The following is a 27,848-nucleotide window of genomic DNA, read 5'->3' as shown; positions in this document are numbered from 1 at the left end:
GTAAGGGTGGGACGAAAGCTCGCTAAAGATGTGTACTCTTTCGTATTGCTGATGTTTGTACAATGTTTATATACTTCTTCAAACAAATGAATGCAATCAAAAACCAAAGCCTTACCCTTATATTCACAGCTGCAATTCCTAAAACTGCAGGCTGGTGAGGCAGGTGACGAAACAAGGCTGTGCTCCTTCAGGTAAAACGGAGCATTCCTAACCTTTATGAGCACAGCTCCTAAGTGCCTAGGTCACCTGGGAAAGGCCGAGCCCCTCCCTATTACCCGAATGCCACGATGAGGCACAGGAGTGACTGACTTACCGAGACCCCATCCTCCTCGTATGGCCAAGCCCAATATGTTCCTTTATCAATTCTCTTCTTCCTGATCAGTATCTTTCTCATCTTCTCCCTTCCTGGCTTAAGCTCCATTGCCTTTCCTCCCCCAAAGTCTCACATCGGTTAACCATATGAAGTAGAAAGGACTCCTGAACAGAAAGTCTTAAGACTGACACCTACGGGTCTTAAAACTTGGTAAAGTTAGTTAACGCTCACAAAGCAAAGTCTCCTGATGTAACAAATGGAACTAATGATAACACCTTCCTGAAAAGGATGCCTCAAGAAATTGTGAAAAATGCCTTGTAAACTATAAAATTCTATTCAACTGTTAGTTATTACACTTGTCATACCTTGTGTAGACTGTGAACTCTTTGTCAAGAGGCTTATTTTCTAAATTACCCAATGCCCCCACACCCAGGAGGCACTCAATAAACGTGTATTGGAATTATTTTGAAAACAAAAGCAAAATGACAAGCATTATGATTAGGGTAAGCATCACCACCTCTCCTTTGAATCTTTAGGGCTGAAACAAAAGGAAGACTGGAGTTCGCTTGCCCTGCCTTCTCCAATGGAAATTCAATGTGCATGCGCTCTGCATAAACTGCTTTTTCAGGTAGGAGATAAATGATTTTGTGCATATTCATATACATATGCACATATAAACATGCAGCATACATCAAAAATATTAATACTTATTTTAAGTGTGCTAAAATGAAATGGATCTGGAATTTCATTCAAAATAATCCAGATGGACAAAGTAGGTAAGGGGTGTAGATGAAACGAGACTGGCCACAAGCTGATTGATGATGGCTAAAGCTAGGTGATCGGGCTTTTTTTTAAACATACTTTTGTGTATGTCTGATACTTCGATAATGAGTTTGTAAAGTATGCTAAATGAAAGATGAGGGTAAATAGTGCCTAGCACAGCACTTTGCACATAAGTAGTCAATAAATCTGGTTAATCAAATAAAAAAATGTGGAATCAGTTCTAGCAGAGGGCACAATGTGAATACGTTACTAAAATTTTCTAAGTTAAATCACAAATACAATTTAAATTCTATTATCTTCTAAGGAAGAGCACACGAATGTACTATTTACTGAGCACTTTACTATGTGCCAGAAACATTGCTAAGACCTTTAAGCATATTATTTCATTTAATTCTTACAATAATTCTACGAGATAGGTTTTTTTCCTAAATCCCCATTTTACAAATACTGGCTCCAGGAGATACTAAATAACTTGCCCAAGACCACGTGGCTAGTAAGTGGCAGAAATGAGATTCAAATATAGATCTGATTTCAGAGCCCATATTCAACCAGTATACACAACTGCCTTTCTGGTACTTCATAAAGCTATTCAGTGCTACAAAACTTAAAAGGTTTTTAGAGTCACTGATATCATAGTAAAATCTCCCTAAACTTACATTTGATAAAAGTAATGAAGATTGGAAGGTGCAGTGCATTCTAGAAAAACCAAGGGGAAGAAAATATTAAGGGAATATGAAAGCAGGCAAAGGCTTTGAATCTACATAGATGATAACACACTTTCAACATACTTCTAATATAACTATGGTGACTCTAGTTCTTGAAACACAAATTGAGTCATATGATTTGACAAGCAATCTCTAAAATAAAGTTTCCAAACTGTTAAAGGCGAGCTCTTCCGAGGTTAAGCACAGGAGATTTCTTTATGCTGTCCTTTATGGTCCCTGCAAGTCATTGTGGCATTTATCACTAAGCTATTTCTAAGTAATCTTAGACTTATAAATTCCTATACACCCTCCACCCAAATGTTAGAACCTTACCACATCTGCTTTATCACTCACTCTTTCTTCATTCATTTGTATACTATTTTCTGAAGGGTTTAAGATGCAAACGTGATGCCCCTTTATCTCTAAGTAATTCCATGTGTCACCCCTGTATTTCAATCAGTTGGTCACATATCTGTCACTAAATGGTATCTTCACCCCCCCCAAAAAAAACCAAGACCCTGTTTTATTAATTCACCTTGTTCTGCTAACACCGATACAAGAGGAGTCACAGGAGGCAGAAAGGTCACCCTAAAATAAGTGATGCATTAAATACCATATGCTTTGTTTCAAGTCAAAGAAAAGAGATTACAAACACTTCTTGAGCACCCATACCATGCCCATCATCCAGTATTGGGTAGTTTAACAAAAATAATAAGCCACAAGTTTGGCTACTTACAATGTCAAGAACCTAAACTGAGCTGAGCTTATGTTTGTGATCACGACTTAAGAATTTACACATTCTTGCTGCGGATAGCTAACACTCAGCATCTACTCTACTGCTTTCTATCTCATCACAGATGACTTTGCTCCATATAAATTATTAAACAGAAAAGCTTTAACCCCTTAATGAAAAGGATTTTAGAAGAACCACAAGAAAGACGTAATCACAGTTCCTTGTAGGTACTCAAACATATACTGATGACAAGCTGTCATGTTCAAGTACTCCTACAATACAGAAACTAGCAGCAGTTATAAGCTAGACCTATATGTTATTACTATTGTTTGACATTTTAAAAATATTTCTTTAAAAAAAAGGTAAAGAATATACCTATTATCTAAATACATAGGCCGAAGGGGAGAAAAACATAAAGATGCAGGATTTAATTCTGGCTTTTCCTGTCCATTTTTTTATGTATAAATTCCTATTAAGACTAGGACGGCACTACACCATTTTAGGTGCTCAACAACCACATGTGGCTACTGGCTACCATACTGGATGATTCAAATACAGAACACTTCCACTGTCACCATACTTTCTACTAGACTGCCTTATTGAACCATTAAGTCTGTATCCCCCTGTAAAAACCACTGCACCGGGATCCCTGGGTGGCGCAGCGGTTTGGCGCCTGCCTTTGACCCAGAGCGCAATCCTGGAGACCCAGGATCGAGTCCCACGTCAGGCTCCCGGTGCATGGGGCCTGCTTCTCCCTCTGCCTATGTCTCTGCCTCTCTCTTTCACTGTGTGCCTATCATAAAAAAAAAAAAAAAAAAAAACCACTGCACCTAAAGTTCACGTCACTCAGCTAAATGACTGCTTCTCAAACTTTAATGTGCAAAAAAACCACCTGGGATCTTGCTAAAGTGGCGATTCCTATTTAGTAGGTCGGGGTGGGGCTTGAGATTAGGCGTATCTAACCAACTCCCACATGATACCAATTTTGCTGGTACACCAACTATGCTACCTTCCCCCCTTCCGTGTTGCTAACAATTACCAACTCCCAATCATTCTATCCCATGCATCAGATTTTCTTTAGCATACAGCTTACAGCTCTTTTTTCCTTCCTCACCCCTGCCGCATCCTGGGTGACCTTCAGTGGTATCTTCCACCAACTACCCAATCCCTATAATCACACCTAGACACCTTTACAATCACCTAAAAATGGTTCTGATCACTGAAATCACTATAAATCACGCACACTTTGGTACCACAAAATGATTGCTTCCCCAAGTACTTTCACTCACATTGCTCTTCAACCTTATCAGGACCCCCTGTTTATTAATTCCTTCCTGATTCTTTTTTTCCTGTCTTCACTTCCTTATCTTAGATTTTTTGCCTTGCAAATATCCTGAACTCCCTTTTACCTTTACTTCTTTTTGGAACACACTTGGCAAAAATCCCACTTCTGAACTAACCAACTAACCCTTTTCTCTGTGCTATACACAGGATCCTGAATTGCTAGAGGAAGTCACACAACCTGAGGGTATCACTATATACATTAATGGTTAGCAACCTTAACTGAGCCCTCTATCCAGTCTGGAAACCTTACGTTTCTCTAGGCAAACTTCCTCTCCCAGTCTTCACAACTATTCTTTCAAAGTTTCTCCTCTCTCCTTCAATTTCCAACCCTCCTGTCTCCCCCTACATTCTCCTTCAAACAGACCAGTTAGGAACTACCTCTCCCTTTTCCTTCTCTCCTATTACAATGGAAATTGTAATAGGGCAATTCTTCTGTTTGCACACTGAATCTCCCTCCTTCCTGGACCTTTGATCTCTTCTTGCCTGTCAGATACTTTCTCATAAGCATTTATATATCAACCATTCTGCTGCCCTCCCAAAAAAAGGCCAACTAAGTGAAAGAAGCCAATCTGAAAAGGCTACATATGGTATGATTCCAACTATATGACCTTCTGGAAAAGGCAAAACTATGGAAACAGCAAAGATTCTCAAATTTAATATTTCAAAATTACTACATCAAACTCACATGAACAGACTGAATTATGCAGTATTTACCATTTTAAGTTTTAGCAAACTAGGTTATTGAGCCACTGATGGCAAATGATCAAGACATTGCCATCCACAGGTATCAATGCCTTTTTGCTGCACAGACCACTGCCGTAAAATTCTCAAAGGTAGTCCCTGAAATACAACCCTATAAACCCCAACCATAATTACAATTGTTAAGTAGAACATAGGTTTCCCATTAGAACAATGACACAGGGACGCCTGGGTGACTCAGTGGTTGAACGTCTGCCTTTGGCTCAGGGTGTGATCCCAGAGTCCCAGGATCGAGTCCCACATCAGGCTTCCTGCATGGATCCTGCTTCTCCTTCTGCCTATGTCTTTGCCTCTCGCTCTCTCTCATGAATAAATAAACAAAATCTTTAAAAAAACCAAATAATTGAAGTTGTTTCTGACAAAGCAATCAATATCAAATAAATTTAAGCTAGATAAGTGATAAAAGCCAAAATTCAATAAATACAACTCTGAAGTGCCTTTAAATTATAAAATTATGCTTCCAGTTCTACAATACGAGTATAAACACATTGAGTAATATCAATGAGACAGGGGTCCTAAAGTGCTCCAGAAGTATACACTGAACCCCAAATTCAAAATAACTGTATCACAAATTTGACCTGCAGCAATCCTGCCAGTTACATTTAAAAAGTCATCTGAGGGGCACCTGAGTGGCTCAGTCAGTTAAGCATCTGCCTTCAGCTCAGGTCATAATCTCAGGGTCCTGGGATCAAGTCCCAAGTCCCAAGTCAGGCTCCCTGCTCAGGAGCCTGCTTCTCCCTTTCCCCCCAGCTTCTCTCTCTCTCTCTCTCTCTCTCTCTCACACACACACACACACACACACACACAAATAAACAAAATCTTTAAAAAATAAATAAAAAGTAAAGAAGTCATCTGAAAAGTATTATTTTCAATCTTTCTCAAAGCAAAAAGGTGGTCAAAATTATTCTGCTTTATGCAGTCTGCAGTGACTTTTCTCTACCACTAGATGGTACTATCAGCTTCAGAAATGTAAGGAATAAAAGGGGAGCCTTCTACATTAATCCTTGCCATCCTCAACTATCCTCCTGCAGTGTGTCTTATACTTGTATTCATCAGATCCTAGCTTCTAACCCTTGGTTTTACCACACACGTATGTTCACTACAGTCTTCAAGAAAATCAAACACGTTTTGAAAATCTGAAGTAATGAAAGGTGGGCAAGCTTCCTCTTAAACTTTGAACAAAAGGTTTTTCAATTGAATTCCTGAACTAAATAAATGAGGAAAAAAATAAACAAGGAAAACATTGTAAAGGTTTCTGAGTTGCACTTTATCAGCTCTAAAACATTGTTCTTATTATTTATACAATCTGTTTAAGGACAAGTTTTGCTGAAGAACATGTATTTAAGCAGCATGACACATACATTTAATTAATTAATTAATTAATCTAGAGTCTCAAAATGAAGGATATAGCCATGATCTAAGATATCAAAAAGGGTCACAAACTTTAGTATGCTAACACGATAATTAGGTAAGTCTTTACACAGGAAACTACTTCCTAAATCAATAGGCTCAAATCATTCTAACTTCTAAGCGACATGTTCTCAGAGGCTAACAAAAACTAAAGATCTCTAATTTAAATGGAAGGATAGAATGATCTCAGACTAAATCTAAGCCTTTTAGTGCTAGTGAAGTATCAAAACCATCCGTTTGCAGGAGTATAAAAAAAAGTCAGAATTCAACTTAAGAACTTTCCCATCCCTTTTAAAGACCAAGTACAACTTGGCTAATTATAAACACCCTTAGCCTTGTTTTATATACATTTGAGAAATAAACTATAAAAAATTTTTAAAGTTAATATATTTTAAATTTGATGACTTCTTATGAACATGTCTGTATTTTCAAAAAAAAAGTACAATGTGAAAACTTAACAGAAAGCCTGGTGATCACAAATGTACCAGTATCTCTAGTTCTCATTTTCTTTTTTTTTTATGATAGTCACACAGAGAGAGAGAGAGAGAGAGAGAGGCAGAGACACAGGCAGAGGGAGAAGCAGGCTCCATGCACCAGGAGCCCGACGTGGGACTCGATCCCGGGTCTCCAGGATCGCGCCCTGGGCCAAAGGCAGGCGCTAAACCGCTGCGCCTCCCAGGGATCCCTAGTTCCCATTTTCTATATCTGACAGTAGTAAGGATCCCAATTACTATCTTTACAGTCTGCTAACACTTACATGAACACAGAAACCCAAAATCCCTAGCATCATTTTTTCCTAAAGATAAAATATGTTCTCAATGTACTCCTTACAAGAACTTCAGGGGCAAAAATTTTCTCAAAAATCCAGATCTTTTTCACTATGTACATCAGTTTACATCAGTACATCAGTTTTCTAACACTTTTCTGGATTCTTTGCAGTGTATTCAATATTGAGATACATCTATGGCAAAAATTTGTATAGTAAAATTCACTCAAATTTCTTCTTGATATTGAAAAGTCGCTGCAGGACATACCTTCAGAGTTATGTGCAGTTTTCTTGTGTTTTCGGCAATACACCCTATAAAAAAAATGAAGAAATCAAAAATTATCAAGTTAATAAACTAAACTCGTTTTTCAAATTAAGAAAATGAGCAGTACACTTCACCCCATTCACAAGCCGGATTCCAGAAATCTTATTAAACATCCTATGCTCTTCTCTAACCATTAAATTCCTTACCAAAACACCCTTTACAATGATGATGAAATGCTTCAACAAAATGGGAACTTTTACAAAAGCCTAAAGTATGACTGCTTAAAAAAAAAACACTTAAAGAGAAGTTAAATAATTACATGTAAATTCCTTGTGAAGGTTTTTCTCGTATTTGAGCTTTATCATGCAATGCACAGTGGTAGTGGTATGTCCTGTGACATGTTTTCACATCACAACCAATTGTTGCTCCAGGACAATGGCACAAAGAACACATCTACAGGAAAACAATAAAATAATTATCATTAGTGGGAGATTGTACTAAGGCCATGATGTCAGGTTAGAGGCATATCAATCTCTGTCAAGGAAAATAAATTGGGTTATTGAAAAGTTTTGTAACCGATAAATGCTAAGTTATCTTGTTTTCTCACCTAGAAATACTTTGAATCAAATTCAACCAGGGGTATTTTACCCCCAGATTAAACAGTGACAAAACTAATGGAATATTATTAATGTCTATTGTTTCACTGTGGTCAAGAGAAAATTTGAAATGTTGCAAATCAGGAATGTAAGCTGGGTATAACTTAGACCTTTCAACAATCCAGATTTTCCTGGAAATGAGTAACTGCGAGAAATGTCTCATACCAGAAAAAATGTTTCCTTCACATTTCCACTTAATGAGAATCTTTGGGAAAAAAAACCTCACGTACTATTGGGGGACTTGGTAAAATCATTTTCAAGTGAGGAAAGAAGGATAAAAAGTTAAGGAGACTTTTAAATCTCTCAAGCTCTAAAAATATTTTGTGATGTCAAGTTGATTATGAAAATAGGCTCATCTATTTTAAATTTAATCTGTTACTTACCTCTTATGCATTATGAATTCAGGCACAGAGATAAAAGAACGGACTCTTTAAACATATTTTAATGTATTTACCTTCTGACTTTATTAGATAATTCCTATTGTTTAACTAGCTCATGCTCTCAATTTAGGAAACAGTTCTTTAAAAAAAAAAGTACATAACAATGACTGTTAGTGGTTTTGATTAACATATCATAGTATATGGTACTAGAATGGACTTTCAGGTACTGAGTGGACTTTTAACAGGGCTATCTCCTAAGCTATAAATGCCATGCCAAAATAAATTCTCTATAAGGTAAATCTTAAAAACTTTGTTTCTTGGTTGCTAGATACCTTGTTCGGAACTGTTCTCATTCCTCTATTAATTTAACATAAAGAATACTTAACATCATAACTTCTGGATTACTTGGCTCCTAAAAAATTTTGGTATACTGAGAACCTGATATAAATTCCAATAAATTCCTTACACTTCTCTAAGCAATTCACTCAACCTCTCGTTCAAACTATCATGTAAGAAATACCCCTAAGTCAGAAACATTCTCAATACAGATACCTCCCAGAAAACATGAGGGCCAGTGGACATGATTAGTACTAGAGAAATACTCCATTTCCTTAAATACAGGAACTTCAAAGTATAACTGTAAAAAGAATTACTGTAACAAATTACCAAGCAGGAAAAGCTGTTAAATACTTTTGGGTGGGCTTATAAATTCTTGAGAAGGTGTAGCATTTCTAAGGTTACTTAATTATGAAGCTTTATTATTTTAGCAAATTATATCTTATTATATCTATTATAGAAATGTTGGCAAAAAGAAAATTAAAAAAAAAAAAAACTCTCATGCTTAGCAAGCAGAGATGCCCTTACAGTATGTTACAATGTTTATGTGAAAGTGTTTTTCTACGTAATTCTGTACAAACTATTTTACAACCTGTTTTTTTATTTAACAAGTTGAACATCACTTCATCAAGAACTCTACTGCAAGTAGTTCATCTTGAAATTTCATCAAAAATGGGTTTGCACGGGTACATTTTGAAAAAAAATTGAATTCAATTAGCAAGCAAAAATGAGAGAGGAGGTAGTTAAAAATACTATACTTGGCTCAACACTGGCAAAAATACAGTGAAATGGGCACTCTCATATCCTGCTGGAAATCACTATACTCTGAATAGCAGCTTGCCTTATTTATCAAAGAACTTTTAAAAAGTTATTTCCTGAGCCACTAACTTTACTTCTGTTAATCTAGTCTAAAAAAGAGATTCAAATGATTTATATACATATCTTCATTACAAAATTATTTACAATAATCTAAAATGCAAAATCACTCATGGAAAACAACTGAATAATCTTTGGATTCTAGCACACCCATATGTAGGAATATTCTACAGCCACTCTCCAAAGAAAACTTAACGGTATGGGAAAATGTTTATGTAAAATACTAAATAAATAATAAAGCAGGATACAAAACTATTATCTTAATTATGATCACAATTATGATTATAACATAAATTCTTTGAAAACTGGGGGGGAGGGACACGTGGGTGGCTCAGCAGTTGAGCGTCTGCCTTCAGCTCAGGGTGTGATCCTGGGGTCTGGGGATAGAGTCCTGCATCGGGCTCCCTGGGAGGAGCCTGCTTCTCCCTCTGCCTATGTCTCTGTCTCTCTCTATCTCTCACGAATAAATAAATAAATAATTTAAAATAAATTAATAAATAAGAAAAGGGGGAGAGTAGATATAGCAAAATGCTGAGGGGTTATTTTCTTTACAATTTCCTGTGTTTTCTGATTTTTCTACAATGGGCAAAAGTACTTTCACATACAAAAAATTATTTGGGGGGAACACGCTAGCAAATGCTTTTAATACTTACCATCTTATCAGTTGAGAATAAGAAGGAAATCAAATGTCCAAAACATACCAAAATTTGTTTTTGCTGGTTCTCAGTTTAAATCTGCCCAAAATATTATGAGTTAACTACAGCACTTTAGGACAGGTAAAATTTTTAAGTGAGAAAAGGCTCATTCTCACTTTTGTCAGTTCCTCTCAAGGATGAAAGGAAGAAGATAGACCAATAAAAATTATTTCAAAGAGTAGAAAATTCTTTTCAAGGTTAGCAGTAGGAATTTTTCTCAATTAGAATTTACTGGATCTATTTTAAGCAGCATTCATATAAAAGCCGAAATACCCACTTGTATATGAAATTCTGACAAGATGCTAACAAAATAGCAAAGATTATACTAAAACTAAATATAAAATTTACACATGCTTATGTACCTATGAACACAAAATGGAAACAGAACTGTTATCTTGAAGTCTACTACACTATATGCCCCCAACCCCTAAATGACTATTTTTTCCCTGAACTCCTATGGTACTTAAGACACAGTATTCATTTTGGCTCTTACCATTTTACTTCCTTGTACAGCTAATTATATTTATAAATGTATAGATCTTATCCATCAATTGTTTCTAGACTGACTTTTTTGGAAGACTGACACTGTGCTTTACAAAGTAGTGTTCGATAAATGTGTTGACTTTAAGCTTACTGTTATTGAAGATTTCAATATCTTCCAGTATATTTTTTCTGATTTGTGTTTCTATTATCTGCAGACTTAACATAATAATCTTCAAGCGTATCTACAAATTTAAACAGTCTGATCTAGAATTTGGAAAGGTAAAAGTGAGAACACAATCCAGTGGAAGGGGCACAGAATGAACAGAGGCAAGAATATTTGGGAGGAAAAGATTTAGCCCTGTGAGATACCAAGTTGAGAATCAATAGAGAAAAAGAACAATTAAAGAAGTTGGGAAACCAGATAGGTGGCTGGTTAACGTTAAAAAATTTTTTTAGGAGGATCCCTGGGTAGCTCAGCGGTTTAGCACCTGCCTTTAGCCCAGGGCACAATCCTGGAGTCCCGGGATCGAGTCCCACGTCAGGCTCCCTGCATGGAGCCTGCTTCTCCCTCTGCCTGTGTCTCTGCCTCTCTCTCTCTCTATGTCTATCATGAATGAATAAATATTTTTAAAATTTTTTTAATTATGGAAAATAAAACAAAGATTACCTTTCTTAAAAAAAAAAAGTGGAGTGATAGGAAAATGGGATCCCCAACACAGCAAGGCAGCAATTGGTTGGTCCCAGGTAATGTTATCCCGTATTTCTCTTTACATAAAACATTTGACCTCAAATTTGTTATGGGCCTTACTGGGCTCTTAACAAGACTGTCAGCTGCCATTTAACATCAAGTTTGCACTACCCATGACTCTTGAACGTGGGGAAAATGAAAGTTAACCTGACAGGAACATGGTGAACTAACTGTGGACCTTTTCCCCCTGCAAAACGGTCTGTCCCACACATCAAATATTCTACTGAGGGCTAATTTCCTGCCCCTGATAGAAGTATAAATGTCAATTGTCAGCTAATCTGTTCATACTCTGACTTCAAGATCTTTAAGTAGAGGTGAAAATTTGTTGATAATGATTTTTCTTTTACTTTTTCTCCCCTCTTCAGGTTGCTACCCAGTAGACCTAGTAAGCCTCAAAACTCAATCACCTTTTCTGAAATGGGGAGACTGGAAAAAAGACCCACCCTATTACAGATGTTTGCACCTCATCTTTATAGTATGGCTAGAAGTGATAGTATCCTTAATTTTTTTTTACTAAAAGTTATATATATTTAGGATGTATGGCAAGGTATTTTAATAATAGCAAAATGATTACTACAGTTGAGCTACTGAGCACAGCCAACTCTTCATTCAGTTACCAGTTTTGTGTGTGTGGTAAAAGCCCCAGAAATCTATTCTCAACAAATTTCCAGTATACAAGATAGTGTTATTAACTATAGTCATCGGGCCAAACATCAGGCCTCAAAACTTCACTACACAATTACAACTTTGTACCCTTTAAGCAACATCTCCCTACCTTCCCTGCTTGTGGTAACCACCATTCTAAAATCTGTGAAGCTATCCCATATTAACGTTAAGCTGTACCCAAAGAACCAAGTCTCAAGGAGCTGACCCACTAACTAAAGAGGAACCAAGTCACACATGAGAGCTAACAAAGGGAACCGAAAGGACTATGACTTAGCTAAAGTCCCGCGGGAGCCAGAGGCAGGGATGTACCCGCTCCTCAGGCAACTGAGCCAGGCCGGGGCTGAAATTCAGTTTGTAAAAGGAAGAAGTCCTAAGGAATAAAAGGAGAAATACTGATTTCTCAGTAGTTGTGGGCAAAGCTCAGGGACAGTTTAACCAAGACCATGAGACACAAAGTAAAACTAAAATGAGATCGCCAACTTCTAAAATGGGCAGAAAGGGATGGCTTTGGGGGGAAGGGAAAGCTGGAATCCAATGGCTAGATAGAGCCACAGGGATCCATGGGGCAAAGGGCTTGCTAAGACAGCCTTGCCCAGCCAACTGCTGCATATTGAGTGTGCCTCAGTGACTGACTGACCACCACTGTATAGATATAAATCCTCACAGCCAAGTAGTTACTACTCTCAAGACATCTGCTCCAAGAAAAGGGCTATAAATGCATGAGAATGCAAAAGAGGTTCCAAAATGAGACCATATTCTTGGTCTGTAGGTGAAGGAAACAGGCCCAAAGCACCTGAGTTGGAAACAGGGTACCTAGGCTATCTGCACTGGAGACAGGATAAAGTTAAGGGCAGTTCACCTTACACTGCTGTCTATTGTTTTTAATACCAGATAACATCACCTCCAGGAAAAACCAGAACTCGGGATGAGGCAGTTGGGGTAAGTTTTCAGAGCTGCCCAAAAATGCTCCTCAACAACTGCTTTATTTATAGGAATACTTCACATATCCAAAATCGTTAGAAAGCAAAGAGTGGCCTCTGAATTATCTGCTTAAGTGACAGCTGTCTGATTTACCTGTTAAAAATGCCTAAAAGAAAGGCACCTAGGTGGCTCAGTTGGTTGAGCGACCAACTCTTGATTTCGGCTCAGGTCATGATCTCAGGGGCCTGGGATCAAGCCTGGCATCAGGCTCCCAGCTCAACACAAAATCTGCTTGAGGCTGGTCTCTCTCCCTCTGCCCCTCCCCCCGCTCTTGCTCACTCTCTCTCTCTCTCTCTCTAAAAATAAATAAATAAACCTTTTTAAAAAAAAGTCCTAACAAGAATACCACTGCATGGCAGAGTGGAACATGAACTCATGACTGTTTCTGGTTTATGCTATAGCTACAATTTAAAATAAAAAAAAGTTCAGGGCAGCCCAGGTGGCTCAGCGGTTTAGTACTGCCTTCAGTCCAGGGTGCATCCTGGAGACCCGGGATCAAGTCCCACATCAGGCTCCCTGCATGGAGCCTGCTCCTCCCTCTGCCTGTGTCTCTGCCTCTCTCTCTCTCTCTCTCTCTCTCTCTCTCTCTCTGTGTATCCCTGATGAATAAATAAATAAATAATCTTAAAAAAATAAAATAAAAAAGTTCAGCATTTTGAAGAGGGTCTCATTAAAATAAATAACTTAATATATTATTCTGATGACCAAAGTCATCAGAAAAGGACACACTTGATAGGTTAGGAACTTAAATTCCAAGTGCTTCTAAAAAACAGGGCCACTGAAAAGTACTTTTTTTCCTAGAGTAACAGACTAAATGTAAGCAGTTACTGAACAAATCAGTCCAGAAATCTTTTTAAAACGGAAGGCCATGAACTAAGCAAGCATATTAAGTTCTTACTTAACCTAGTCCCCTGGCCTTGCTCTGAATATCACATTCTCCATACTCATACTTATGAGTCATCACTGATAGTTTAAATTCTCTATATTATTGTAGCTTTTGAAGGTTTTTTTGTTTGTTTTAACCTGAAACATTCAGACAGAGTTTTTCTGAGCTCAGATCTATAGGTTCAGGCTGTTCTCAAGTGTAGGTCTTTCAGACAGAGGGTACTTTAAACTGCCGTGCTGCGTGTTATATACTTAATCAGTGAAGAACTTCATATACACAACAAAACATCCCCCTAAACCAGACACAGATTATTTTACATTACTGGTTTGGGTTCTCCTCCACTGGCACAAATAAATGGGAATTAGTTACATAATGACATAAATTTACAGTATTTCCAATTACAAAGAAGTATTAAATGAAGGCAAAGGAAAAAATTTTATTCAGTAATAGTCAAAGACCTGATTTTCTCCATCATTGGACTTGAAGTTTCTCTTTCACCTTACATTCATTCTCTTTAATTACCTCCAAAGTAAAGCAAAATTCATTTTAATATAAATGACAGGTAAAATATCTGCACATATTAAAATTAATCTGCATGCCATAATCTGAGCTTTATTAAAAAAATACATGTTTAGATTAATACATTCGTGATGGATGTACACTTAGTTACACAGATGACAATGAACAGGCCTGTTTGAATTTACCTGTTTTTCCACAAAAATACCCTAAGGCAGGGCTCCTGCAAGCCCAATCCAGCCCACCAGCCATTTCTGTAAATTAAGTTTTATTGGAACACAGACATGCTTATTTCTTTGTGTATTGTCTGTGATTGCCACTGAAACAATACGGCTCGCAAATCCTTAAATATTTATTATCTGGTCCTGTATGCAAAGTTTGCTGACCCCTCTTCCTAAGGTGATGGTCCATAACAAAAAGCATCTACCAAAAACCATTTGGGGGGCCACCTGGGTGGCTCAGTCGGCTAAGCATCTGTCTTTGGCTCAGGTCATGATCAGGCCATGATCCTGGGGTCCTGGGAGAGAGCCCCATGTCAGGCTCCCTGCTCAGCAGGGAGACTGCTTCTCCCCCCCCCCCCTTCCTTGGCTCATGCTCTCTCTCTTGCACTGTCTCAAATAAATAAATAAAATCTTTTAAAAAAATCACTTGAGAACCCTTTTCAAAAGATACATGCCTGGAATCCCCCGCCCACCCCCACTTCTTATTTCAGCTGGCTAAGGACCACTGCTCTAAGGATTTAGTAGCACCATGGACCACCTGGCAGCTTCTGCTTCTCTGTATGCAGTAAGCAGTTGTAGCATCTTATGCACTGTGGGCACTCCGTTTTGCCCTTACTGAACGCTAAATGAGCCATTCGCTCTACTTTAAATAGCACTGGCATTTAATACTTACCTAATACTTTTGCCCACTTCCTCCTCTTGAAACTCTTCCCCCTTTGACTTCTACAGCATCACTTTCCGACTGGAACATATTTCAAACGTCACTTGCTATGAAGCCTTCTGACTTCTAAAACAGAATTAATGATGGTCCTCTATCCCAGCTCTCCTGTGGCATTCTCTACACACTCCCAAGGCTAAACTGTATGTATTCCTAGAAGCACCCATCAAAGTGTCTCACATTGTACTTGGTTCAAAGTAGGCACTAAATTAAGTAACTGATAAATGGACAGAGAGATGAATTCTAGATTCTAGGAGAGGGCCTTAACAAATCCCATGCCTAAAGAAACAACCAAAGTAACACCATACTGAGCCAGGGAATGTTGAAGAAACAAGCAAACCTTCATGGGTAAGGCATACATAGCTCTCCCCATCCTGAACAAATAACCAACCAGATTTTTTCCACTAGATTTCTCTCCTTCCTTTTCAAACCACTGGAGCTGCAAACCCCACTAAAGCACTGATTAACCAAAAAAAGAGGAATTCTTTGCTATACCATTACTTCTCTGGCCAATTTACACCTCTCCCGGTATTAAGGTTTCACACTATTATCCAACTGAAGCTCTTCTCTCCTTCAAATCCAATAATTAATGAGCACCCACCTATTTATTAGAACACTACTGAGCACAAATGAGACATCAAGTACTGTGCTAAGTGTCTTCCATGCATTATCCCCATTTAATCCTATGCTAGACCAAGAGAAGAGTGTCTACCCGTCCAGATACCAGAAGATAGTGGGGAAGGAAGGCTTGCTTATATCTACCAAATACAATGCATATCATGTGAAAATCTATGAAAGAGGTGAAGTTTGAGCAGAATTCAAAAACAGAACTGATAGGCAGCTAGGATGCATCTAGGATGAGTAATGTCAGTACGTGCACAGCAGTGGGGACAAACAGAGGATGTTTGGGAAACCAAGAGGAGAGAGGATGAGATCGAGAATGGAAGAGGTGGGTTATGACTTCTGAATGGCAGGCTGAGGCCTCTGGGTATGATTTTGTATACACTAAGGCATCAGTGAAGGTTTGGAGTCAGGGAAGAAGAGATCAAGTAATTACCAGCAGTATATTGGAAGGATGGGGAGAGGAACACTGGGTATAGGGTAGTATTACAAAAGAAAAGACAGCAGAGACACCCCAGAATTAGAACCAATGTGACATGTGGAAGAAGGAAGAGTTGAAGGTAAAGGATTCAGAAAGAGAATCAGGGTTCAGGGCAGGGAAGATGATGAATAATGGTTTAGACAGGTTGAGTTTTAAGATGTCCTTGCAGGACATCTATGTACAGCAGACAAATATACTGCCATGATTATATTTCATTCTCCAGTGATTACTGCATATCCCTTTTCTCCTGAAAACTCCTGCTTCAACTATCCTCATCCCCTCCTATCCTAGGTGTGTAAGGTTTAAAGACCCTGCCATTATCCCACCCTACTCAACTCGAATCCATTACTACCAGTCTCATTGACCCATTCTGGTACTTAATCTATTTCCTGGACTCATTCTTTACTCCCTTACCATCTCTAGGAAGCAGTCTTACTTACCGAAACAGGCAAGGCTTCTCCCACACAGAATAAAAAGGTGTTATCTATAAATCATCATATGTGCAGATTCATGGCATGTCCAATATCTAGAATGTCAACTCTCAAAATCAGATACCCCATTTCTCTAGGGTGCCAAGCACTCCACTGGTACTATGTAAAATTGGTCTTTCCATTTTTAGAGGCCACAAAAAGTACCTGAGAATAATAGAGAATCAGAATATTCCTACCTAGGACATATATCTTGGTCCTAAAAACTAACAATGCTATTAATATATATTAAAAGGAGTCTATGTCCTAAATCCAGTAGTATTTTCATATTTGTTTTAAAAACTACTAAGCTCAGGGGCAGCCCTGGTGGCTCAGCGGTTTTAGCGCCGCCTTCAGTCCAGGGCGAGATCCTGGAGACCGGGGATCAAGTCCCATGTCGGGCTCCCTGCATGGAGCCTGCTTTTCCTTCTGCCTGTGTCTCTGCCTCTCTCTCTCTCTCTCTCTCTCTCTCTCTGTATCTCTCATGAATAAATAAAATCTTAAAAAAAGACTACTAAGCTCAAATAATTATGTTTTATAAAACCTGATTTTGGATTGGGTGGCTTAAAAGGCACTGTATTAAAACCTGGGGTGATTACGAGTTCTAGCTGTGGAGTTCACTGCCCTCAAGTCAAATGGCAGCTCTGCCACTTACTAGTAATAGGACCTTAGGTTACTTCTCTGGGCCTCAGCTTCCTCATCCATAAAGGGAGAATTAATACCTCCCATCTTACATTATGATTGTCAGGATTAAAAGGAATCATGTATTTAAAGTAATTTGTCCACATATTAAGTGTTCAATAAATGTTAGCTATTTCTACTGTTGGGGAAAAAAAAAAAAACAGGAAAAAATGTTCAGAGGATTTCTTCAGCCATGTGAGCAAAATTTAGTTCAAAAAGGGGAAAGTTTAGGAGTGACCTGAGGATAGTCATCAAGTATATGAAAGATTTTCCATTTTTAGTAAATAAAAAACCCAAATACTTCCTTTAATGGAAGGAGATAGACCTAGAATAAATGGCTTAAATTAAGTGAGATAATTAAATTATAAAGAAGGATGAATTTTTCAATTCTGAATAATGTCAGAATTATGGTCATGATTCAAGTTGCTTTGATAGAATCACAGCCTCTTGATATATTTAAGAATAGTGGAGATGAAAATCTTATGTTGGGTGGCTTGGAAGCAATCTTGCATATATAGGGGTTGAGGACTAAATGGCCTTCTGAACTCCTGTTCTCAGACTGATACATCTGATACAGTTACCAATTTCAACAGTAACTATCAGATGTAGGTACTCTAGGTGGTGATTTCACCACCTAGTTTCATCCAGAAAGAGTATGTTCTTCAAATGTACTCCTCTCAAGTATCTCCTTAAAGAAAATGAAAACGGTGTCGATGATTCATAATTTTACTTGGAAACTTGCATTTCTTGGCTAGATGGCTGAAGAATTAAGAGTAGATGGTACAGATGTGATGTCTCCTTATGGCTGCAATAGAAACTGGAAACCATTCTGGAAAAACATGTATCGGTCTTAACTGCAAAAATAGAGACTCAAATGATAAAATCCCCAGTACTCTGGCAAATTCTTCCTGGTCCATCCTGGTGCCCAAAGGTAACGCAAAAGAGATGGATCTGTCTGTACAGGCTGGCTTTCCTCCCCTGATCTTTGTGACTGACATAAAAAAAACACTCAGAAAACTCCCTGTGGCAGCAAGAACACAGAAACCACATACCCGTACCTCCTGTTGTGACTGCCCCCTCTCTCAAGACTCTGACCCATCTGGTCACCTAAACACTTTCACCGCAAGCCCCAGCCTCTTCTCTCTTTACTTTTTCTTGGGGCAAGAGAGCACCTATCTTAAGCCAACACCAGGTATAGGCCGAAACTGGACTTGAAAGCACCCGGGGACCAGCACTGCTGTTTACTTTCAATGGGTATTCATGACTTACTTTTCACCCAGAAATCAAAGTTAAACATACGAATGTTACTCTAGTCCTATCCCCTATGTAACTTATTTAAATTCTGATATTTGGGAGAAGGAAAAGGAACAAAACTATGTACCTAGGCTTAAAAGTTCTTTCCTTTTGCCCTATTCCTTATACTAGATGCCCACAGCTTTAAAACATCTTTGTAAACACCTTTCCTAAGGTAACTCTTTCTATCTTTGATTTTAGTCATGGAACATCGCTGTTCAGTAAGCAGTGATACAGCATTATCTGTTTACCACTGGGGAAAAGATAAATAAGTTAACAACCTGTCTAAAGTTACATAATGTGTCAGTGGCAGAGTTATTAAAAATACAAGCCTCATGACTTTCCCAGTGCAGCATGCTTTTCATTAGTCTACAATGACATTAGCAGGATATTATTATTTATAAACAATAACTACACGGGTGGCTACCACTTACCAAGTCCTAACCACGTGCCAGGTACCATGCTAAGTCTTGTATAGTCTTTTAAATCTCACAATATCCCTATGAGACAAGAACTGTCAGTATCTCCTTTTGGCAGGTGAGGAAAATGTGGTACAGAGACGTAGATAACTTGTCCAGGGTCACTCAGCTAGTCAGTGACAGAGCTAGGACTCAAATCCAAGTCTGTTACTATAGCTTGTGGTCTTACCCTCCAATGTCCTTCCACTCCCCAGATCAAAGGATAAATTCAATTCTTTAACTCACTACACTTCGGAAAAAATCAACTCACTATACTATACCATTAAAAATTAATCAAAACCATTTATATTAGTGAAACTTGTACAAAGTTCTGATGCTCTCTCCACAAACAAGTCCAAGTAAATGAAATCACCACTGGATTTAGCAATGCTGCCAGATGTGTACTGCTGCTGCATGTAAAACTAGGCACTGCATTTGTTAATAATAAGTAACATTAGGGATCAAAACTGCTCCTGTTGTGACTAGAGCAGCCATTCCAAGTGACAAAAATGCTAACAAGTCAAGATGCAGAAGCTTTTCCCAGGCCTATTCATGATGCCAAGGAATAAATAATGGGGCAATAAGGTTTATAGTACAACCACTTTCAGGTAAATAGTATTCTTTCTTTACATCTGAATTTGTTTTTAAGGATTAGGAAATAAAAACGTACTGCTCTGGTTCTCAAAAATCAGCAAACCATAAAAACATGAAGAAATCTGAAACCATCAAATAAAAATCACATTTAAAAAAGCTGAAGCACAGTGCCTGGGTGGCTCAGTGGTTGAGCATTTTCCTTTGGCTCAGGTCGTGATCCTGGAGTCCTGGGATCGAGTCCCACGTTGGGCTCCCCACAGGGAGCCTGCTTCTCTCCCTCTGCCTATATCTCTGCCTCTCTCTGTGTCTCTCATGAATAAATAAATAAAATCTTAAAAAAAAAACCTGAAGCATTCTATTACTATTACCACTTTGGGGAGCGGGAGAAAAGAGACTTTCAGTTAGGGTCTTGCCACCACAAAAACCGACTGGCCTCTGGGTTCCCATTCGTGTCAATACTGATGTAAGGGTTTTACACTATTTATCCTAAAGCAAGTCTCAAATCCTTGAACTTCTTCATGTTGCTTTTTTTTCTAATACTACAAGACTGACAACTTTTTTTTTTAAGATTTTATTTATTCACTCATGAGAGACACAGAGAGAGAGAGAGAGGCAGAGATACAGCAGAGGGAGAAGCAGGCTCCATGCAGGGAGCCCAACATGGGACTTGATTCTGGGTCTCCAGGATCACGACCTGGGCTGAAGGTGGTGCTAAACCGCTAAGCCACCGGGGCTGCCCAAGACTGACAACTTTTAAAAAATAGATTATTTCTGATCATCAAAATGACAGTTCCTACCTCTGCTCATCAGATTCTTCATGAGATATGAGATTATTCAGTGCCCAAGAACATAGATGCACATTCTGCCAAACCCATCTTTAAAATAATGGAGCACCTGATAGTGAAGCTACTGAAGGCACATTTGCAGATGTAATTTTAATAAAGGGCTCAAAGGAGAAAAATAATAACCAAATAAAGAGAAGTTGTTTCATTGTAAACCATAATGGATCATAAATACCAACTGAAACAACGTTACTTTTCCAACAGAGCAATATAGTATCCTGCCAATCTGGCTACTGGTAGAAGACAACTATAGAAACATTCAGTGTAGCATAGCTTTAGAAATCTGTCAAAAGTTACAAAGTTATAAACGCTGTGTTATATGGCTGAACCATAGTAAAATACAGCAAGTGCTAACATTCTCCTGATGAAAGGGTATTGTCATCTTCATTTATGATGACCACAATTCCTTTATAATAGAAGATGAGAAGACATCCAAATTATGAAAATTCAGTTGAATGAAGACTTCAACACATGATATATTCAAATTAAGCAAACTGCTTGTTTTCTGAGTTAACAGAGCCTCCAAGAAGATTTTTATTCTTTTTGAAAAGAAAAAAATGGAATAATATAAATATTGATTCACTCCTTTTTTGTTGAGTGGTAAATAAGTTAAGCCCAACCTTGGAATTTCTGGATGGGGGCGGGGAAGATTGCAATTTAAAATCATAATGTTAATAATGCAATACACTGCAAACTAAGCAATTTCCTCCTTAGTGAGCTTAAAATAAGTTTTATTCTCAAGAGGCAGAAATACCAACTTACCAGCTTCGTGCCTCTTTTAATTTCCTTTTGGACATCTTCAATAGAAAATCCACCAAGACTTTCGTTATCAGAGTGTGATGATACCAAAGCAGATGAAAAGAGCTATAAATTACATTTAGAAAAAATTAAGGTTCACATTTAAAGAAATTGCAGTGCAACAGTGAAAAAGATGTTAACTTTACAAGGAAAATTTCTAGTAAAAATGGCATAGCATTAGTAAGAAACTATTTCTTTAAAAATTTAACTGAGTTTTTCGTATTCAGGAATATTCATTGTTGGGGTTCTCATGGTTTCAGGTGTCTCAATTGCCAGTTGCCGGCCTTACTTACCATGCACTTATGGTGTGCTGCCACCTTCTGGTTTTCAGATATTAGTAATTGTCCACATTCCTTGTCTCTATTTGACTTACAAAAGCCACATTTGCGCTGTCTTGTAGGCCCTTTTTTCTGTTCAACTGAGCTTGACATGATTTTTAAATTGCTTTTAGAATGCCACTTTTAGCCTCAAGAAATGCTACAGAGAATAAGAAGGGCAACAAAATGGTTAATTTCACTTTAATACTCGTTTGCACAGTCATGTAAGTTGTTTAATATTTAACCTAAGTTTTAACATATGCATTTTAAATGGCTATTTAGTATAGACAAATTAATATCAAAACCTACAATGCCTCTGTAATGAAAAAAATGAACATATGTATAAAGACAAGTTAATGAAATAATTCAGGAAAACCAAGCTGCTTCCAAATTAGGAGATATGTGAAATAATTAAAACGATTTCTGTGTGGATAAATAAAAATGTACAATGTGTGATATTAAAACAATCATCTGCTGACATTAATTAATATAAAATATTTTTCATGTATAGTTAGATGCCACTTCAAGGAGACAAAGAATTATGTATCTAAGAGCAGAGCAGAAACTTTTAAGGACACAGTATTCCGAGTGAACAGAATTCTAAATTGCACAATTCCTTAAGTTCACATACTGATAAGTCAACAAAAGACAAATGGATGCACTTAACCGTGACTTAGGAACACTTATCTTTAAAATCTGAATTATTTTCAAGTTTAAAAAAATCATGTATACATCTTTAACAATTTTTTGCTATTGTATTCCTTTTTAAAGAAAAAAATTAAGCTTATAACAGTCTATTCAAAAAAGCATACTTTAGTAACTACTATTTATTTTTAAATCCTGTATTATCTGATTTTGAGGCTTACTCCAGAAGCCTGCTTATTAAATTAAAGTCACAAACTGACAGTGGTATTCTAAATGTAGTAACTTCCACATTAAATCTGCAATATTGTATAAAAGGAAAGAAAATTTTTCTGAATGACTCTTCAGTCTAGTCAAATTATAGTTATAGGTAGTAGAGTTGAACAAAAAAAGGGAAGAAAAGTTCTAACAGAGAAGGTTTCAGATTTAGATCATCAATCTCAACATGGATTCTTCAGAATAATCTAAACAAGTGTAAAATCAGTTATGTGATTTGTGTAGTTTTCCCAAATCAACCAAACTAAGTGGTGCACGATTCAAGTTGCTACAACACACATCACAATCAATAACATCTCCAATTTTGGTCTCAAAATGTACTAAAATTCTTTTCCCTTTCTCTATACACTTGAATACTTGCATGATACTATGTTAAAACTGGACTCACACTACATTGTAGCTTTCTGAGAAGCACTTATTCTCCAACAAGAACAGTAGCAGCTGGATGCCAGCAAGGTGGTAGCTGTAAACCATTCAGGGCTATATAATATAAAAATGCAGACACTTGTTCAAAATTTAATGTGAAGCCACATATAAACAGGTCTTTTTATCAATGTATACCTAGAGTTGTTGTTGTTGTTGTTTGTTGTTGTTTTTTAAACAAAACTTCAAAGGCCTTGGCAGTCTCTGCGTTGATGTATTTAACAAACTCTTAATGCTATCTACCATTTTAAATACCTCAGTCTTCCAAACAGCATCGGATACTTTACAACAGTACTGTATTCATAGCACTGGCTATAAACCATGAAACTGATTGAAAACAGGCAGCAAATACTTTTAGGATTAAAGAAAAAAAGGACATAACAGAGAAACAAAAGAAACAAAAGGGGAAGTGTGTTTGCACAGGCAAATATGTGTTCAGTTGCTTTATCAAGAATATAGCTGCCAAAATCTTTAGAATTAACCATGCAAAACACCAAAATTCACAAATAGCACCAAAATTTGCTATGTGAGTTTTAAATTAGCTTTCTTTACTACTATGCAATGAATAGCAGGGACTCTGAAACCAGTGTAATGTATTCAGCATTTCTCTCGGTCATCCTTCACCAGTTCAAAGGATGGCACATTATGAATCTAATCTGTATAGACATCTTTAATGTGTAATTTCTGTATAATCCTAGCATAGGCTATAAACCTGGTTTAAGATTTTTAAAAAAGTCCTAGAGTAGTAAAACACTTTTTATTCTTGAAATTAATTCTGAAAATGGTGTCCCTCAAATTATATCCATATTGCATTCTGACTCTTTGAATTCATAAGCAGGTAAATTTCTCATCCGAATTTTGAGAATTTCCTTTTCAAGATATCAAAGACCCAAAAATCTAAGAGAGAAAATAGGTATGTTTTATTTTGCATTCAAAAATATTCTAGTGTTCTAATCAGTTTAAATTGGCAAAGTGAACAGAAACACAAAAAAAGTGCACCAAATCAATTAAAAACTTTCCCCAATGTGCAATGACTAAATGGATTTTTCCATTAAAATTCAAATAATGCATCTGTGCATATCTTGCTAATTTTTTACAGCCTCCTTGTAAAACATGAAGTGGGGAACATCATGGAAACAATGACTCCTAACAAAAATGTCTTTATCATAAAAATACAGATTTTTATCTAATGCTGTCTCATTTGTGGTCTCCAGTTAAGGAGAATAAGGGCATTCCAAGGACCAATATTAAAGGGTTCATAATGATCCACACAGCTATATGGCCTTTTAATTTCGGTCTAAAGGGCTTTTCAGCGCATGCAGAGATCAAACTTTGATGCTTTCGTCCAACAATGAAACCCTTTCCTTAAAAGAAACAGAACAGTATGGGTAATGTTATAAAGCAGAAATTAAAAAAAAAAAACAAAGATAACAGCGTGAAAAACATAATTTAAATGTCTGGCAAAACATAAAAGCTCGATTAGTTAGGCTGAAACAATCAAGGCGTTCCTGATTTTACAAGATGCTGTAAAGCACCAAGGTAGAAATAACCTGAAACATCAAGGAGAGCATTCAAGAACCAAGTCGAGAGCTCATTCAATGTCTGGTATCTGAAAGACCATTTTCACAGAAAAACAAAACAAAACAAAACAAAAACTGCAGTTCCGGAAGATCAAACCATTCCGTACGCAATCAAGCTGAAATTCACAGTTCAAAATATATAAACGCGATCCCCAAAGAAGCAGTATTTCTGTCAGGAAAGTTACAGTGAAGAGAAATAAACGAGTAAGAGATGAACCGGAAGGGCACCTGAATTTGGTTGCACGATATTATTACATGCTTCGCACTGCTTTTTGCGGTTATTCAAAAGGAAACTGAAGGAATTTTCCAGTTGTTTCAAACCCAAGGGTAAGAAAGAATTTGAACTGTATGAATAAGACCTGCTATTACGTAGTAAGCCGGTGGGGGGGGGGAAAAAAAAAAGGTCCTTCAAAAATAAAGGATTTTTCAACTTCCACGCAGGATATCGAAACGAACAAATTTCAAAAGAATGCCGTGCGGTTCGTCCACATAATAAAGGATGGTACACGTAACGTACCGGATCCTTTCCCCGTTATTTATTCCTCAATACACGCTAGACTCCAAGACCTCCCTCTAATCAAGCGCTAGATAAACTCGCAAAACTATCTTCCTCTAAAACACTTCAGCAGGTCCTTTCGGCCGGTCGTCAAGTCAGGGTCCCCTAATCGTCCTTTTCCAATCCTCCCGAATCCAGGAAGATATCCCACCACTTTCTTTAATCGTCCTTCGCCAGGAGTTCGCCCTCAAAGTCTTCGTTTCGGATCTCAGTTTCGCCCCTGATTTCCCCCACCCCAGAGTTTTTCCTCATTCCGTAAAGCTCACCCTCCTGCCATCCTAACCATTCTTCCTCTTACGCTTCCCAAACTGGAAGTCTCCCTCCTTCCCAAATATGTCCTAAGCGATGGCAAAGACTAAAAAATTCCCAGTATTTTTTCCTCCCTAAATGCTGCGCCCCCTCCCCCGAAGTCCAGGCTTGAGCCTAATCTCTCCCCCAGCTCCCCCAAAGCACTTTTCTCAGCAGCCTCTTTGCCAGGCGCCTTCAACGAGCGGCGCTTCTGGGGTCCTTGACAATAAAGCGAGACCACCAAGAGTCCCCCTTAACAACGGGCAGGGGCGGCGGCCTGGCCACCGCCATCCTCCTTGTCTTCTCCCGCCGGGCAGAGAATGGGGGGCCCCAAGCTACCGTGGGGACTCACCGGCGGGGCCCAGAGGCGAATGGCAGCGGTGAAGCGCCAATGAGGGGAAAGAGAAAGAAGTCGGTGTCGGTTCTCCGGCAGCGCCTGGGAGCGGGGCTCTGTCGCCGGAGGTTGTTTCCTTTCATTCGAGGAGAGACGGGCTCGCGGAGCGCCCTTACGTCGCCCCCCTCGCACGCAACGACTCCACACAGCGTTAATACGTCCCGAGCGCGCCGCGCGCCCCCATTGGCGGCCCGACCGGGGCAACTGAAGCCGCAGAGCCACGGCGCATGTGCGGAGGCCACCCCCTGAACGGATCGGGGCGGCAAGCTCCGCCTCCTGCTCGCGCGCGTACCTTCTATTCTCCGGTCCGCGGCTCAGCCAAGTGTTTGGGGGCAGGATCCGAAGAGATAGAGAAAGAGATTGCAAGATACCGCTGTGGGTCGGGCGGAGAAGGGGCAGGACTGGGACTAGAGACCACTGGCCACGGACCCTGGGCAGCCAGTTTTCAACAGTGATTCCAGGGGCTAGGCCTGATCCCTTGCACTTGTTCACCGAGGCCTTTTCACATCCATTATTTCATTGTACTCTCGTGGCATCCCTTTGAGGTCCTCCGTTCTCTCGTTTTACTGCCAGGAAAGACTGAGAAGCTCCTAGTGGAGTCAGTCTGCCTGGATCTCAATCTTCGGGCAAATCACTTTCATCTCTGTACCTGAAACAACAACAACAAAAAAAAATTTCTTTCTTTTTTTTTTTTTTTTTTTTTGTCTTTAAGATGAGGATTAAAAATAGGATCTCACGGGTTTATTCTGAAGAAGAAATGAGATAATGCAAGTTAAGCGTGTGTGAGCGTCCCTGGCATATAACAGGCCCTCTGTAAATGTGGACATTATCATAATCAGAAGAGATAAGTGATTTTCTTTGTAACTCACACAGGTAAACGCGACAGCTAACCGAGCGCTTTCCTCTTTGATGTATGTAAGGAGCCAGAGTGTTTGGGTTTGAAACCCAGCTCCCTCACTTCTAGCTCTGTGACCTTGAGCACGTTGCATTACCTCTCGGTCCCTCAGTTTCAGCACGTCCAAAATGGAGATCACAATGGTATCCATCTCATAGAGCTGGTGGGAGAAATGAGTTAATACATGTAAATCACGTAAAATAACACTTGGGCACATAGTATGCCCTATGTAAGGGTCAGCTTTTGTTATTTTCTCCTACGCTCAAAGACTAAAAGCCAGTGGTTAAAAAAAAAAAAAAAAAAGCCCTAACAAACGAATGCAAATTTAAAAATGCCCTTTATGTAGCTATTTTTCCTGTAAAAGGGAGGAGGTGTATGGTGGATTTCCATTGTTGCGATCCAAAGCTGTTACTACATTGTTTCATCATTCTTTTTATTTTTCCCTGCAATGTCAACCTTACATTGTAATCCTAAATAAAACAGTGACCATGTTAATGTAACACTGTATCCCATACAAACAGGTACGTATCTAATAAGCTTGTATGAAACAGTCCTTTAGCCGCACAGGACACTTAGACCTTTTACCCAGGCCCTCTACACTGAAAGGGGAGAGGCCAGAAATTTACAGAAGATCCAAAATGTGTGTTCCAAACATTAACTGTGTTTTAAAACAGGTCCCCCAGCATTATTTTCACCAGCTTTAGACACGTGCTGGTGTCAAGATGAGACTGATGATTGTGAAAGTGACAAAATTTAGTGCCTATGCAGTATGTTGTCTTTTTAAATCCCCCCGCCCCCGAGTCCCCGCAAATACCTGCATTTCACTACCTTTTATTCATTCTCTCATCTATGCACTCATTTCAACATATTAATTCAAAAGACATCTGCAAAACTAAGTTCCAAACACAAGAGAGGCACAGATCGACTCAATCCCTAATCTCAAACTCATGACCTAAAAGGGGAGACAAAGAAGCAAATACCCTATGATGTGATAAATGCTATA

General features: G+C 38.4%; 1 protein-coding gene across 13 annotated transcripts in view; it reads right to left on the bottom strand.

Annotated features, from left to right (window-relative positions):
• Positions 1 to 26,170, bottom strand: part of PHF6 (PHD finger protein 6) — a 50,315-nt gene extending 24,145 nt beyond the window's left edge. For 3 of the 13 annotated variants that reach the window (XM_072744152.1, XM_072744153.1, XM_072744158.1), the window contains exons 1-5: positions 25,909 to 26,097; positions 21,768 to 21,951; positions 21,439 to 21,540; positions 7,397 to 7,530; positions 7,081 to 7,124 (exon numbers count right to left, since the gene is read on the bottom strand). In XM_072744152.1, the coding sequence (XP_072600253.1) occupies positions 7,081 to 7,124; positions 7,397 to 7,530; positions 21,439 to 21,540; positions 21,768 to 21,905 (418 nt within the window). In that variant the 5' untranslated portion in view covers positions 21,906 to 21,951; positions 25,909 to 26,097. Of the gene's footprint in view, positions 1 to 7,080; positions 7,125 to 7,396; positions 7,531 to 21,438; positions 21,541 to 21,767; positions 21,952 to 25,908 lie in introns of all 13 variants that reach the window. The other 10 variants (XM_072744154.1, XM_072744155.1, XM_072744159.1 and 7 more) reach the window with 9 other exon arrangements.
• Between the last annotated feature and the right edge of the window lie 1,678 nt (positions 26,171 to 27,848).

This window comes from Vulpes vulpes, chromosome X (assembly GCF_048418805.1).
Source record: "Vulpes vulpes isolate BD-2025 chromosome X, VulVul3, whole genome shotgun sequence".
NCBI lineage: Eukaryota > Metazoa > Chordata > Mammalia > Carnivora > Canidae > Vulpes > Vulpes vulpes.
The sequence above is the reverse complement of the archived record's forward strand: the minus strand, read 5'-3'. Positions and strand labels throughout refer to the sequence as shown.